The sequence below is a fragment of the Gadus chalcogrammus genome, chromosome 18 (assembly GCF_026213295.1).
Source record: "Gadus chalcogrammus isolate NIFS_2021 chromosome 18, NIFS_Gcha_1.0, whole genome shotgun sequence".
Taxonomy (NCBI): Eukaryota; Metazoa; Chordata; class Actinopteri; order Gadiformes; family Gadidae; genus Gadus; species Gadus chalcogrammus.
The window spans coordinates 4555150-4568954 of NC_079429.1; the positions used below are offsets into that span (position 1 = coordinate 4555150).

The following is a 13805-nucleotide window of genomic DNA, read 5'->3' on the forward strand; positions in this document are numbered from 1 at the left end:
GCACAAGGCGGTTATCCTTGGCTTCAAACCAATTCCTATAATAGGCCTTGAAACACACATACACACACACCATATGTCAGATCAAATTACGTAATTGAGCTTGGAGTCTTATGTAGGTGTAATTGTAATCACACCCACTATGGGGCGGCACGTGTCCGCATACGGGAGCAGACAATGAGGCGTCGAATGAATTACGCTAATTGGTATATTGCTAATGAGCATTATGCTGATTAGCAATATACCAATGAACATTATGCTAATTACCTAGTATGGTAGTTCCAGTCCGTTTCTCTCTCACCAGGAATTATTAAACTAAATTAACACGCTGACGAGTTGTTTTTTGTTTAACGTTTACAAAAAAAACGCTATGGTTTGCTTCATGTATATGGTAATTAACCTAGGCTATAATTGCACACACACTTACACACACACACACACACAAAATCTGGAATACAAATGAAGCGACCAATAAACATCTTTATTTTTCTAAGTTGTTGGCAAAAGGCTGGGTACATGTGCTTTTTAAATGTGCAGTCATCTTAGCAAAATACTTTCCATGGTCTCCGGAGACACTGAAGCACGCAGCAGCATTCCAATGAGCTTCATGAGCGTGAGGCATGGTCCGATTGCTGAGGTACAAAATCTCTCTTTTTCTCTTATAATCATAATACTCTATATTAAGACTTGAGTGGTCGCATACCTGAATCTGTTTGTGGAGTTTCACCGTGTCAGTAAAAGTCGATTCTGGATGTCGCGGTGGCGCAACACACACGTCATATCACGAACATTTCAACCGCGTGGAGCGTCACATTTAACATGGGCATCGAACTGGATTAAAAACAAATAAATAAAAAGAGACAAACCCAAAAAACAAAACCACGTCGGTCGACGTCACTCCAACTTTAGAAGTAGCTCATCGATAAGTAAGAATATACATTTATATAAATAAAAGTGTCAATAAAAAACAACAAAAGTACTCCAAAATGCGAAATGATGAAAGGTACACTGATAACACGATATAATATAAATACATTTACAATAGCTACAGGTCTGTTCCGATGGCAGTGCGCCACCGAACATGGCACTGAAGAAGTTAATCATACAACATATTGTATAATACAACAGTTATCATACAACACGGTTTGAAATGGAGATGCCGCAGGCACACCACTTTCCTGGTAAAACAATAATTAATATATAAGTTGTGAAATGTACAATAATAACAATATTAATGGCTTTAGCATGTACAACGTTCATCCAGGCGGTATGTTACACATAGGACGGAGCGCTTAGTTCATGGCACAGGGGAACAAGTGCATAGCAAAATAGATCATCTGACAGTTAGGGAACGGTTAGCCATTAGAAATCCACATTAAAAGGACGAAACAAACGCATGTTTAAGGCAAGTCTTATTTAAAATTGGCATAGTCTGAGAAGATGTCAACAAAGTCTTGTACCACCCGGTAGCAGAAGTCGTACTGTTCCTGTGGAGACAGAGAGAGGAGACTTCAGACAGGAGGTCTGCAGCTCTGAATCATGCTTTGAACCTGCACTAACCATCGCTCAGGTACAAAAGCGTGTTTCCATGTCATTTTTCTCCATTGTTGCAATTTCAAATGGAGTGAAGGGAAAAATCGGACAAAATGATTTGGCTTCATTTGTAACGTGACAAAAACAGCTAGAATCATCACAAAATAATCATTATTTTGAAACGGGCCGCATAGCGGCTCGGTCGTGATCCGAACAGGACTCGGGTCTACTTCTGACATTTGCACATTCATTTGAGCCTGCCCTGTCAGAGCCTTGGGCTCTGGGCTTGAGATGGGGCATGTTGAGTTTAGACATGTCAGGGGTCCATCAGACGTGTTAGGGGTCGATCACACATGTTAGGGGGTAGATCTTTTTTATTATATATTATTTGCATTTTTAAGCCTTACTCGTGAAGAGTTGGACAGGAAGGTATGGCAGAGAGAAAGGGCGGACATGCAAGCAAAAGACCCCAGGCAGGAATCAAACCCGGATCGCCGAGGTAAGGACTGAGCCTTAACGGTACGCGCTCTACCTGGTCAACCAGGGCAGGGCGCCCCGACCTCCACTTTTATGGGCTTTTCCCGCCTCCCCACCCGGTAGCTCGGCAAAGGCCAGAGCTCCACGTCTGCTGGGATTGATTTTCACTTCCCCGTTAATCCCGTCTGATCTCCCGGTTGAGCTCACAGCCACACCGCTCCCAAAGCCTGACGCGCTTTGGCCAGGGCGTCTTGTGTTTCTGGTGGGTTTCTAGCCCCGCCCCGCCCTTCCCCTCCGGGATCGTGGTGGACCAATGGGAGCACTTACCACCGTCTGGACCATGTGAGGCCTCTGCATGCGCAAACTCTTCACCGTCTGGAAGACGTCCAGCAGGCCCTCCGCCTTCACCCGCTCCAGGATGTTGCTGAGCGCAATGAACGTACCTGTCCTCCCAGCACCGGCACTGAGGCACACAAACAGACACACACACACACACACACAGGCAGAAACACACACACACACACAGGCACAAACACACACACACACACACACAGGCACACACACACAAACACACAGGCAGGCACACACAGGCACACACACAGGCACACACACAGAGGCAGAAACACACACACAGACACAAACACACACACAAACACAATCACACACGCAAAAACAAAAACACAAATTGGGGTTGCAGATTACACAGAATATTGTTCCCTGTTCCCATTCACACATGACCCAAAGCAGGAATGTTCCGGAACATCTCTTGGGTAGGCTGCATGTTCCCTGTTCCCATTCACGTGACCGGCCCCGATGCAGGGAATGTTCCGGATCATCTCTGGTGTAGCCCGCCCCTGAGGCCGGGTTGCCCCCGGGGGGGGGGGGGGGGGGGTTACCTGCAGTGCACCACGATGGGGTTATTCCCGGACTGCTGCTGCTGCCGCTGCACGGCGGCGATGATGTCGATCATTCCCTTGCCGTCGGCCGGGATGCCGATTTCGGGCCAGCCGTGGAAGTGGAAGTGTCTGATGGTCCGCGTCTGCTTCTCCTGGGCGCGAGGAGGAGGAGGAGGAGGGGGGGGGGGGGGGGAGGAGGAGGAGGAGGAGGAAGAGGAGGGGGAGGAGGAGGAGGAGGAGGAGGGGGGGAGGAGGAGGAGGAGGAGGAGGAGGAGGAGGAGGGGGGGGGGGAGGAGGAGGAGGGGGGGGGAGGAGGAGGAGGAGGAAGAGGAGGAGGAGGGGGGGGGAGGAGGAGGGATGGGGGGGGGGAGGAGGATGGGGGGGAGGAGGAGGAGGAAGAGGATGATGAGAGCAGTAGAAGAGGTATTTCGTTTTTATGCTTTTTTTTGCTGAGCATTTTGATTAGCATAAAAAAATAAAGTGAAACTGCAAAGCAATGTCAGTTCTATGTGCTGAAAAATGCATTTGTGTTTGAATAATAAAATATATATTTTTTTTATATGTACCGTATATATATATATATATATATATATATATATATACAAGTAAAAATTAATATATATATATATACATTCTCACACACATACACAAACACAGACGAGAATGTACGTTTTCTCTATCTTCAGGGATGGTTGTAGTGTTACACTGCACAGTACAGTACAGTGTGTAACATACAACCTGTATACCACACTCACGCACACCCACAACCACACCCACACACGTTCTTACCGGGCCGTAGGTGAGTACCAGGTCCTTGAGGCTGAAGGCGTCGCACAGCGTGTCGGCCTTGATCTCCACCGTGTAGTCGCCGTAGGTCACCGACTCCTCCGAGGGCCAGTACTTCAGACACTTGTCCTGCACACACACACACACACACACACACACGTTCATCAACACACCTTTAACAAATGACACATCTACAAATTCCATTTAAATTGGACAAACCTTGCTAGTAAACATTCAATGGAGATTCTTATCTAAATCCTATATTTTCAGTGTCTAACGTGTCAGTGAGGCGGTTCTACGTCCAGTTACGCCCCGGGCGAGACTTCCTCACATGTCTCATGACCCTACGGACTTCGGTGGCGGTTTAAGTCCGTCTGTGTGCGGCACCTTCTCAACAAGCAGGCGTGCCTGCAACCAGAGGGGGCGCCAATATGCCAATTCCCCACACAATGTTATGATCCATCATAGAAAAACCACAGCGCAGATGATATATATTTTTTAAACTGCTCGTGGCGCCCCCCCACGCGTCATGAAAGAATGGCGCCCCGGTTCGCCCGTGCCCAGAACCGCCCCTGGGATCAGTGTCTTAAGTCCTGCGAGGCGGTGTGACCAGCCTCTCTGTAGCGGTGGAAGTTTGACTCACCTGCTCCCTCTCCTGGAGCTCGGTGAGCATGACGATGGAGTGACACTTCCACTCCCAGGCCATCCTCCAGAAGTCCTGCACTGTGTGGGCCAGCGGGCCCTGGGTGGCGATGAAGTAGTCCTTCTGCCGGTAGCCCTGAGACACACACATACGCACACATTAACACAACCATACACACACAGACAGAGGAACACAGGCATAAACACAGACAAACGCGCACACACACACACACGTATATAGACACACACACGCGCACGCACATGGGCATGTACAACCATACACAGACAGACACACACACACACACACACACCGTGAAACAGAAAGACACACACACAGATGTACAAACACACACACAGACGTACGTGCGCAAACACACCAACACATAAATAAAATGAACTGTGCTGCTTTTTCAACATTTTAATTTTGGTGGATTTATGAACACATGAATCAGGGGATTTTAACCAACACTTTCCCCTGTGGTTCACTTTGGAACTTCTTTCCTGCAGCTACAGCCTTTGAATAAAATAGATGTTTTTATTATTAATTTTTTAGTATCGATAAGGTGAAGGTAAATAAAACCTATCTGCCTAAAAAGATACATTTTGTTATCCCTCTAAATCCTCTTGTTATACAGAACAACATCAAAATGCGCACAACAGTCCGAACTGCATTTAAAACGTGACGGATAAAGAGACATACGTCGATGAAGGAGGCGTTGATGTAGTCGGTGAACTCCTGGCCCCGGCGCATCGACAGAATCACGCGGTTGAAGTCGTCTGGAAGAGAGGTCAGAGGTCAGACAGGAAAGTTCAACACTGCTCATCATTACTTTGGCAGGATCCGATAAAATAGATATTAACAAGTGTCCCATCAAGACATTGAAAATCATAGAATGAGGAGGCAGAGAGAGGGAAGGAGAGGAGAGGAGCTGGACTTTAAAAGCGAGCCTGAAGAGATAGGAGGATAGGATGCAGAGAACCAGTTCTGGTCTTACAGGGAATGATCTGCAGAACCCGGTTCTTCTTCATGTTGGCTGGAAGGTTCCCTGTTCTCATGTTCTCCTTCATGATCCGCATGTTGGTCAGTTTCTGGTTGGAGAGAACAAAGAGGCACCGTCATCGTCATGGATACGGTCATCGTCATGGACACACACCTGTCCGTCAGGTTGGTACTCATTATTTTACTTGTGTTTTCAGAGAGGTTCAAAAAAGGGAATTGAACCTGAATGCTCTGAAACCGCAGGACGGAATCAGAGAGAACAGTAACATGACCAGGCTCTCATTTTCACTGAAATATACAGAACTGAAACCCTATTGTATTATTATATGGACAGTAATGTGTTCTTTCCCCTGGTTCCCAGGCCCTCGAAGGTCTATTAAGTTCTAAATATTAATACTGAGATATAATAGATGGATAAATATTTGATTCAGCCCCCCCCCCTGATCCCGAGAGAGGCGGGGTACCCTGAACTCCTCCTCCAGGCCCACGCGGTCCAGGGGGGCGTGGGTGTTGTGCAGCCTCAGCAGGTGGCCCTCCAGGGATGACACGTCCAGCTCCGTGTCTCCGTACAGGAAGTACTCCAGCAGGGCCTGGTAGATGAACGAGTACTGCATCTGAGGCAGCCAGGCACACACACACACACACACACACACACACACGCACACACGCACACACACACACACAAACGCAGGCACACATGCACACACACACACACACACACACACACAAACGCAGGCACACATGCACACACACACACACACACACACACACACACACAAACATGCAGATGCACACACACACACATGCATGCACACACACGCACACAAACACAGGCACGCCCACACACACACACACACACACAGATGCATGCATGCACACACACATGTATACACACAGAAAATGTGGACTTGTTAGTTATCAAAGTACCGGTAAGTAGTAAAATCTGGTTGTTATTGTTACATATCTTTCTGATATAAGCATACTATTAAATCCTGGTGAGATGCAAACTAGAAAAAACAGGAAAATGAATCAGATTCACAATGGAGTCCAATTCTGTTTGTCAGCCACTGCACGTGTCGATAAAGTTGAACCTGCTTACGTCGGTCTGGACCAGCTGGGAGCGCTGCTCCCGGATCTTGGTGACGAAGCCGAAGACGTCGACCTTCTGTTCGGCGTGCGTCATGTCGATCATGGCGTCGATCACGATGAAGGTCCCCGTCCGGCCCACTCCGGCACTGGGGGGGGGGGCAGAGGACAGTGTGGGACACTGGGAAGGCTTACTGGGATCAGAGGCTGTCCCATTAGGGGAGAGGACAGTGTGGGACACTGGGAAGGCTTACTGGGATCAGAGCCTGTCCCATTAGGGGGGAGAGGACAGAGTGGGACACTGGGAAGGCTTACTGGGATCAGAGGCTGTCCCATTAGGGGGGAGAGGACAGAGTGGGACACTGGGAAGGCTGAACTGGGATCAAAGGCTTCCCCATCAGGGAGCACACACATCTTCACATTTACATTTACATTGAGGGCATTTAGCAGATGCTTTTATCCAAAGCGACTTACAATAAGTACATTTGTCAGAAGAAAGAGAAACAATATATTGCTGTTGGTATAAGTGCCAAGCAATAACAATCACTAGGTTAACCCATTCCCCGTATACAACAAAGATAGCTAGGATAAGATGCTACACAATGCAAAGCACTATTTTTAATTGCTACGACGTACAACACACAGTAAGTGTGCACATTAAGTGCCAGGACGTACCACATACGATAAGGGCGTACATTAAGTGCATTCTTAAACCCGTGCCTACTGTACCTCCAAGAACACGGGCCTACTGTACCTCCCAGAACACGGGCCTACTGTACCTCCCGGAACACGGGCCTACTGTACCCCCCGGAACACGGGCCTACTGTACCCCCCAGAACACGGGCCTACTGTACCTGCAGTGGACGGCGATGGGGCCGGCGAAGGAGGGGTTCACCGTCTTCACCTTCTTCAGGAACTTGAGCATGCCGATGGGGGAGAAGGGGACCCCGAAGTCGGGCCAGCTGGTGAAGTGCAGCTGGGTGAGCAGCCGGGGGGTCTTGGAGCTGTCATTACCCTGCTGCACACGGGGGGCAACGGACAACAGAGTGGTGTTACAACGGACATGGTGTAACAAACAGACTGGTTACAACAGGGATACCCTGCTACACACAGGAGCAATGGAGTGGTGCTACAACAGACTGTCATATTAATGTGTAGCACCATGAATAAAATACATGAATATATACTAGTGCTGTCAAGCGATTCAAATATTTAATCGCACTACTGTCATAGTTAACTCACGATTAATCGCAAAAAAAAATATTATGCTAAATATCCCTTGATTTCTTTGTCCCATTAATTTTTCTAATTTTAATGCTCTTATCAACATGGAGAAGTGCATCGGCTTGCCTTGTGCAAATGTTTTTTTATTGATAACAACATTGGCATATACTGAAAAACAGGACGATACAAAAAACAAGCCTATAGTACTATTAAACGATGAACATGCAAACATACTGCCTTGAACATAGCACTCAGGTTACTGCTTCTTTGTTTTGAGCCCAAAAAAAATTAATTAATTAACGCCGTTAAAATTGGTTTGCGTTAACGCCGTTAATAACGCGTTTAACTGACAGTACTAATGTATACATATCATGTTGTCCGTATTTTGTTTTGCTTACTCCACAGAATACTGCTTCCTTCTTTTTTGTTGCGAGATTAGATTGCACATCACTTATTATACTTCCGCTAAATTCGATACTTTTGTCCTCCAATGAAGCTGAAACTATGTCGTTCCTAACAAACTATAACGACTGAAACATGGGCCTTTGTTACATTAGTGAAAATAAATAAAGTAAAATGCATGACAGTTATAGAGGTTAGACTTACATATGGACCACAGAACTAGATAGACTTACATATGGACCACAGAACTAGTTAGACTTACATATGGACCACAGAACTAGTTAGACTAACATATTGACCACAGAACTAGTTACATTTACATATGGACCCCAGAACTAGTTAGACTAACATATTGACCACAGAACTAGTTAGACTAACATATTGACCACAGAACTAGTTACACTTACATATGGACCACAGAACTAGTTAGATTTACATAATTGTACACAGAACTAGTTAGACTTACATATGGACCACAGAACTAGTTAAACTTACTATTGTACACAGAACTAGTTAGACTTACATATGGACCAAGGAACTAGTTAGACTTACATATTGCACACAGAACTTGCGGATGGTATAGTCCACCAGGACGGTGAAGTCCTCCACGGCCACACGGACGTTCCCGTAGGTCCAGCAGCCCTGGTCAGGCCAGTACTGGTAGCACTTGTCCTGGAAAGAGCGGGAAAACCGGGGGACGACAGTTGGACAAAGCGGGAAAACCAGGGACGACAGTTGGAATGTCGGTTAGCCTCCACACTGGGATGTCAATGGAGAGGAGAGCGAGACACTAGCTTTCATGGTCGTTAACTAAAGGTTCATTAACGCTGACTTTAAATATTTTTGACGCCTCTTTTTAAAAGAGAAAAAGGACGAGAATAGTCTGCCTCACAGAGGGGGTATAGAGGGGGTATAGAGGGACACGTTGATGCATTCTGCTGTGAGTCAGACGTGTTCAGTGTAGTAGCTCTCATCATTAGAGGGAGTGTTTCCAAACGGCTCGACGCTACACGACGCAATGCATGCCCAGTCCAGCAGGGGGCTTAGGGAGGTTTAAAGGTCTCCTCTGTGTTTATAGCTCTGACCTAGTTCCTCTGCTTGTCCTTTATGATCACATATTCATCGTTTTCACAATATGTTTAGGGTCAGGCAGTAAATCACCTCTGTATAAAAACACTCGCATCTGTTTGGAAATAAGCTCCCATGAATTGAGTCATTTGATTGATTATTTAAATACGTTGACGCAATACCAGAAAAACATTAGAATTCTAGGGGAGATAAAATATAAAGAAGAGCCTTAATCCAGGGGAGCTCTTACCTCCTTCCTCTCCTTCAGGTTGGTCAGCATGACCACGGTGGCCACCTTCTGCTCCCAGATCATCCTCCAGAAGTCCACCACAGTGTCCTCCTTGGGTCCTGAGGAACACCAACACAGAGCCTCAAGGATTCACCTCATACAACAAGTGTAGATTTATTTATAATAATTATTTATTTATAATTTATTTATAATAAGTATATTATTTATTATAATATATGTATTTATTTATAATAATTATATTATGTATTATGTATCCATTTAAAAAAATGATAGTACTTATTATAATATATGTATTTATTTATAATAAATACATATATAATAAATAAATAAACATTATTTATTTATTATTATTAATCAATTATAAAGAAATAAAAGTATATAATTTATTATAATATATGTATTTATAAGATTTATATTATTAATTATAATAAATATTTATATCAATATTTTTTCGTACCTTGTGCAGCAATGAATTTGTTCTCCTCTGTGTAGCCCTAATAACATCCACAGAAAACACAAAAAATATTAACACATGACTCACCCCTGTATATTCATCACTTAAAAGGGGGATTTCTCTTACTATAAAAATACAACACAAATCGCTTAGTAAGTGAAATCTGAGGCAGAACTCACATTAATGTACGAGGCGTTGACATAGTCCGAACAGGGATCTACTTCCTGCTGGGTCAGCAACACTCTGGAGTGGTCGACTAAAGAACAAATAAGAAAGTAAGATCCTTTCTCCCTTAAACAAACCACCTCTTGATGACAAACTGGCCAACAAGATTTCACAATATCCTGTTGTTGTTTTTTTCAACAAACTTTCAGACGTTTGGCATAGAACCTAAAGCGGTCCTATTTCGTTTATCAGTATTTTGAGTTTTGCCATCTGGATTTCCTTATCAACGCTGGGCCAAATCCATCAGGCTCATGGGCGGGGCCAGAATAAATCAAGTCTGGAAGGCTGACTCCTGTGTTTACCTGGAAGTGTTGAACTCTGAGGTCTAAAGGTCCCAGCAGACCAGCAGAGGCTTGTATGCACTCAGACCAGCAGAGGCTCATAAACACTTACACCAGATAGTAAGCTAGTGCACTTACAGAAGATACTAGTAGGTCCACACTTCCATTAGCAGAGTATGATAGTATTCCTCCATTTACATAAGAGAATAGGCTATAGTAATCCACTTATATAAGAGAACAGGAAACATAATTCATTAACATAAGAGAGTAGGCTATAGTAATCCACTTACATAAGAGAATAGGCTATAGTAATCCACTTGCATTAAATAACAGGTATAGCAATCCACTTATATAAGAGAACAGGCTATAGTAGTCCCCTTATATAAAATAACAGGTATCGTAGTCCCCTTATATAAGAGAATAGGCTATAGAAATCCACTCACATAAGAGAATAGGCTATAGTAATCCACTTACATAAGAGAACAGGCTATAGTAATCCACTCACATAAGAGAACAGGCTATAGTAATCCATTTACATAAGAGAACAGGCTGCAGTAATCCACACACATAAGAGAACAGGCTATAGTAATCCACTCACATAAGAGAACAGGCTATAGTAATCCACTCACATAAGAGAACAGGCTATAGTAATCCACTCACATAAGAGAACAGGCTATAGTAATCCATTTACATAAGAGAACAGGCTGCAGTAATCCACACACATAAGAGAACAGGCTATAGTAATCCACTCACATAAGAGAATAGGCTATAGTAATCCACTTACATAAGAGACCAGGCTGCAGTAATCCACACACATAAGAGAACAGGTATAGTAGTCCATTATATAAGCGGACAGGCTTCAGTTGTCCACCTATACAGGACAGCTCTAGGACAGCAGTGACTCACAGGGAAGGATGTTGGGGTATCGGTTCTTCTCCTTGTTGGTCTCCTTGTTGGCCTCCTCACAGGTTCCCTGGGTGGAGATCCCCGGCAACGACTGCAGCACAGAAAGCCCAGCGGTTAGAACTAAGACGGCCCAGTGACATAGAACACAGGTCACCGTGTTCGGACCATGGCGCACACACAGCTGCATGTGGAAAAGATGGCTGTGATTTGCAACCCTATCTCCATCTCTGTATTTTTCGCCACCCACTACCTCTGTTCGCACAATCGATATATAACTATCTGTTAAATCGGTTACATATAACAGAAGTACTTCCATGTGTAGCCCTGTCACTTATTTTCTCTGTGAACTAATGTAATAGGCATGGGAGTGCAATGATGAAGGCTACGACCCTTAAATAAAACCTTGACTCAAACCGAGATTCCAGAGGCCTCAGCGAGCTGTGATGTAGCTACACTGAACGTACCATTAAGCTCAAGTGAGTTAGTAATCTAGCTTCAGTCACCACACACAGTTTTCCCCTGAAAGGTGATCATGTTGCATGTTTTAGCCCCGTTGAGGAAGCTAAAGTGAGCATTGCCAGGCTAGCTAGGCCGTTCTCACGAAGGGATGGTCGGCATTTGAATTGTATCAAAGCACACTCCTAAAGCAAACTTTCTAGCTAGCTTTGACTATGAAAATATTAATGTGTAAGATCCGACCACAAACCAGTCTAATTTGCTGACTAATATAAACACCTCTGTGTGTTAAGGCATTCGTCTGATTGACAAATCAGTAACAGACAACAAAGCATTGGAGTATTGTAAAGTTAAATAAGGTATCAGCATATAAAATAGCTTTTATTTCAATGTCAATCGGTAGGTATCGACAGTTGCCTACACACCAGTGTTTCCCCCAGCACTGATTGGTTAAGGCGGCTGCCTTAACAACATTCGGGCCCCGCCTTGATTACCAATGTATAAAAATAAATATCTTTAATTTCTTATAATACATATATATTTTAATTATCATGCATTAACAAAGTAGAAAACTCTCTTAGGGAAAGAAAACATAAAGATAAATAATGCATTATGGTCGTGCCATAAAGCTTTTTGAATGGAATTGAAACGGAGCCCCCCAACTTCTAGGGGAAACACTGCACACACAAAGGCACCATTTGCAGGCCACAAAACAGAGTCACTGAACTTCCCCTTCTCTGTCGTTCAGCCCACCGACCCACCGATGCAAACCTTAGCTTTCTGAGGTCTGTGTTCCAGCAGTTTAGTAATTTACTCATTCGCTGTGGGTTCTTGAGTTATTGAATCACAGTCGTAAAAATAGACAGGAGTTGTCACATACGTGTGTGTCATAAAACAAAAAGCCCCAAAGTTTTCTTGACAACTCTTCTATTTTAAGCCCAAAAGCCCAAAAGCCCTTACCCCACCAGGCTTCAGAGAGAGAGAGGAAACAGTAACAAGAGGATGGACAGAAAGTAGAAGAGAAGGATGCAAAGAATGGTAAAACAAAAAGGGAAATAATGTGGGGGAGAGATATCAGGAAAAATAATGTAAGAATGAAATAAGGGAAAGAAAGAACAAGAGGGAAAGAATGAACATAAGGGATAGGGAAAGACAGAAAGAAATAGAGTAAGAAGGGAGAGAGAATGAAAGAAAGAAAGTAAGTAACGCGAGAAAGAAAAAGATTGACAGAAAGAAAAGAAGGTAAGAAGGGAGAGATAGATAGAACAAAATAGTTAAAGTCTAAGAAAGACAAAGAAAGAAGGTAAGAAAGGCGAGAAAGATAGAAAGAAAGCACAAGAGAAAGAAAGGCGTTTAGAAGGAAGGTGAGAAACAAGAGAAAAACAGAAAGAAAGAAGGTAAGAAGGGAGTGAAAGATAGAACAAAACAGAAAGAAAGAAAGAAAGAAAGAAAGAAAGAAAGAAAGAAAGAAAGAAAGAAAGAAAGAAAGAAAGAAAGAAAGAAAGAAACGAGAGGAAGAAAGAAAGAAAGAAAGAAAGAAAGAAAGAAAGAAACGAGAGGAAGACAGAATGAATGACAGAACCAAAGAATCAAGGAAGGGAGAGAAAGAAAGACTGAAACAAAGAAACGAACAAATGAACGAATTCAATAAAAGAACGAATGAACAAATTAAACAATAGATCAAATTAAGGAAAGAACGGAAGAGGGTAAGAAAGGGGACCCCAGCGGGCGAGCGGAGGTGGCGGGTGGCAGGGTGGGTGGGTTGCGGGTTCGAGTCCCACTCACGTTGTACTCCTCGCGGAACAGCTTGCCGTCGTCGGCCGAGCGCAGCCGGTACTCGTCCTCCAGCCGCTCAACGGGGATGGGGAGGTACACGGCGGCCGGGGGGGGCGGGCTGGCTAGCAGCACCACCGTCTGTCCTTCTGCAGAGGGACCGCAGGGGGGCGGGGGTCAGTAGGGGGTCCGACACACACACACGCGCGCACGCACGCACGCACGCACGCGCGCTTATGGTGTGCTCCTGAATCCTCAGACGCCAGCCTTCCGAGTTGCACGTTTGACGTCACTTCCGGTCTCGGGAGCAATCATAGCGTTCCTGTTCCTCTTTGTGATTGTGGCATGA

The 13805-nt window shown here is 44.6% G+C and overlaps 1 protein-coding gene across 4 annotated transcripts in view; it reads right to left on the reverse strand.

Moving 5' to 3' along the window:
• Positions 1–437: 437 nt before the first annotated feature.
• LOC130371102 (receptor-type tyrosine-protein phosphatase epsilon-like) overlaps positions 438–13805 on the reverse strand; it is a 55299-nt gene continuing 41931 nt past the window's right edge. For all 4 annotated transcript variants that reach the window (XM_056576745.1, XM_056576744.1, XM_056576747.1 and 1 more), the window contains 16 exons: positions 13469–13605; positions 11228–11318; positions 9995–10071; positions 9819–9855; positions 9362–9459; positions 8596–8715; positions 7272–7435; positions 6431–6566; positions 5796–5945; positions 5327–5420; positions 5032–5108; positions 4333–4467; positions 3693–3818; positions 2904–3055; positions 2335–2470; positions 438–1484 (listed from right to left, as the gene is read on the reverse strand). In XM_056576745.1, the coding sequence (XP_056432720.1) occupies positions 1410–1484; positions 2335–2470; positions 2904–3055; positions 3693–3818; positions 4333–4467; positions 5032–5108; positions 5327–5420; positions 5796–5945; positions 6431–6566; positions 7272–7435; positions 8596–8715; positions 9362–9459; positions 9819–9855; positions 9995–10071; positions 11228–11318; positions 13469–13605 (1805 nt within the window). In that variant the 3' untranslated portion in view covers positions 438–1409. The remainder of the gene's footprint in view (positions 1485–2334; positions 2471–2903; positions 3056–3692; positions 3819–4332; positions 4468–5031; positions 5109–5326; positions 5421–5795; positions 5946–6430; positions 6567–7271; positions 7436–8595; positions 8716–9361; positions 9460–9818; positions 9856–9994; positions 10072–11227; positions 11319–13468; positions 13606–13805) is intronic.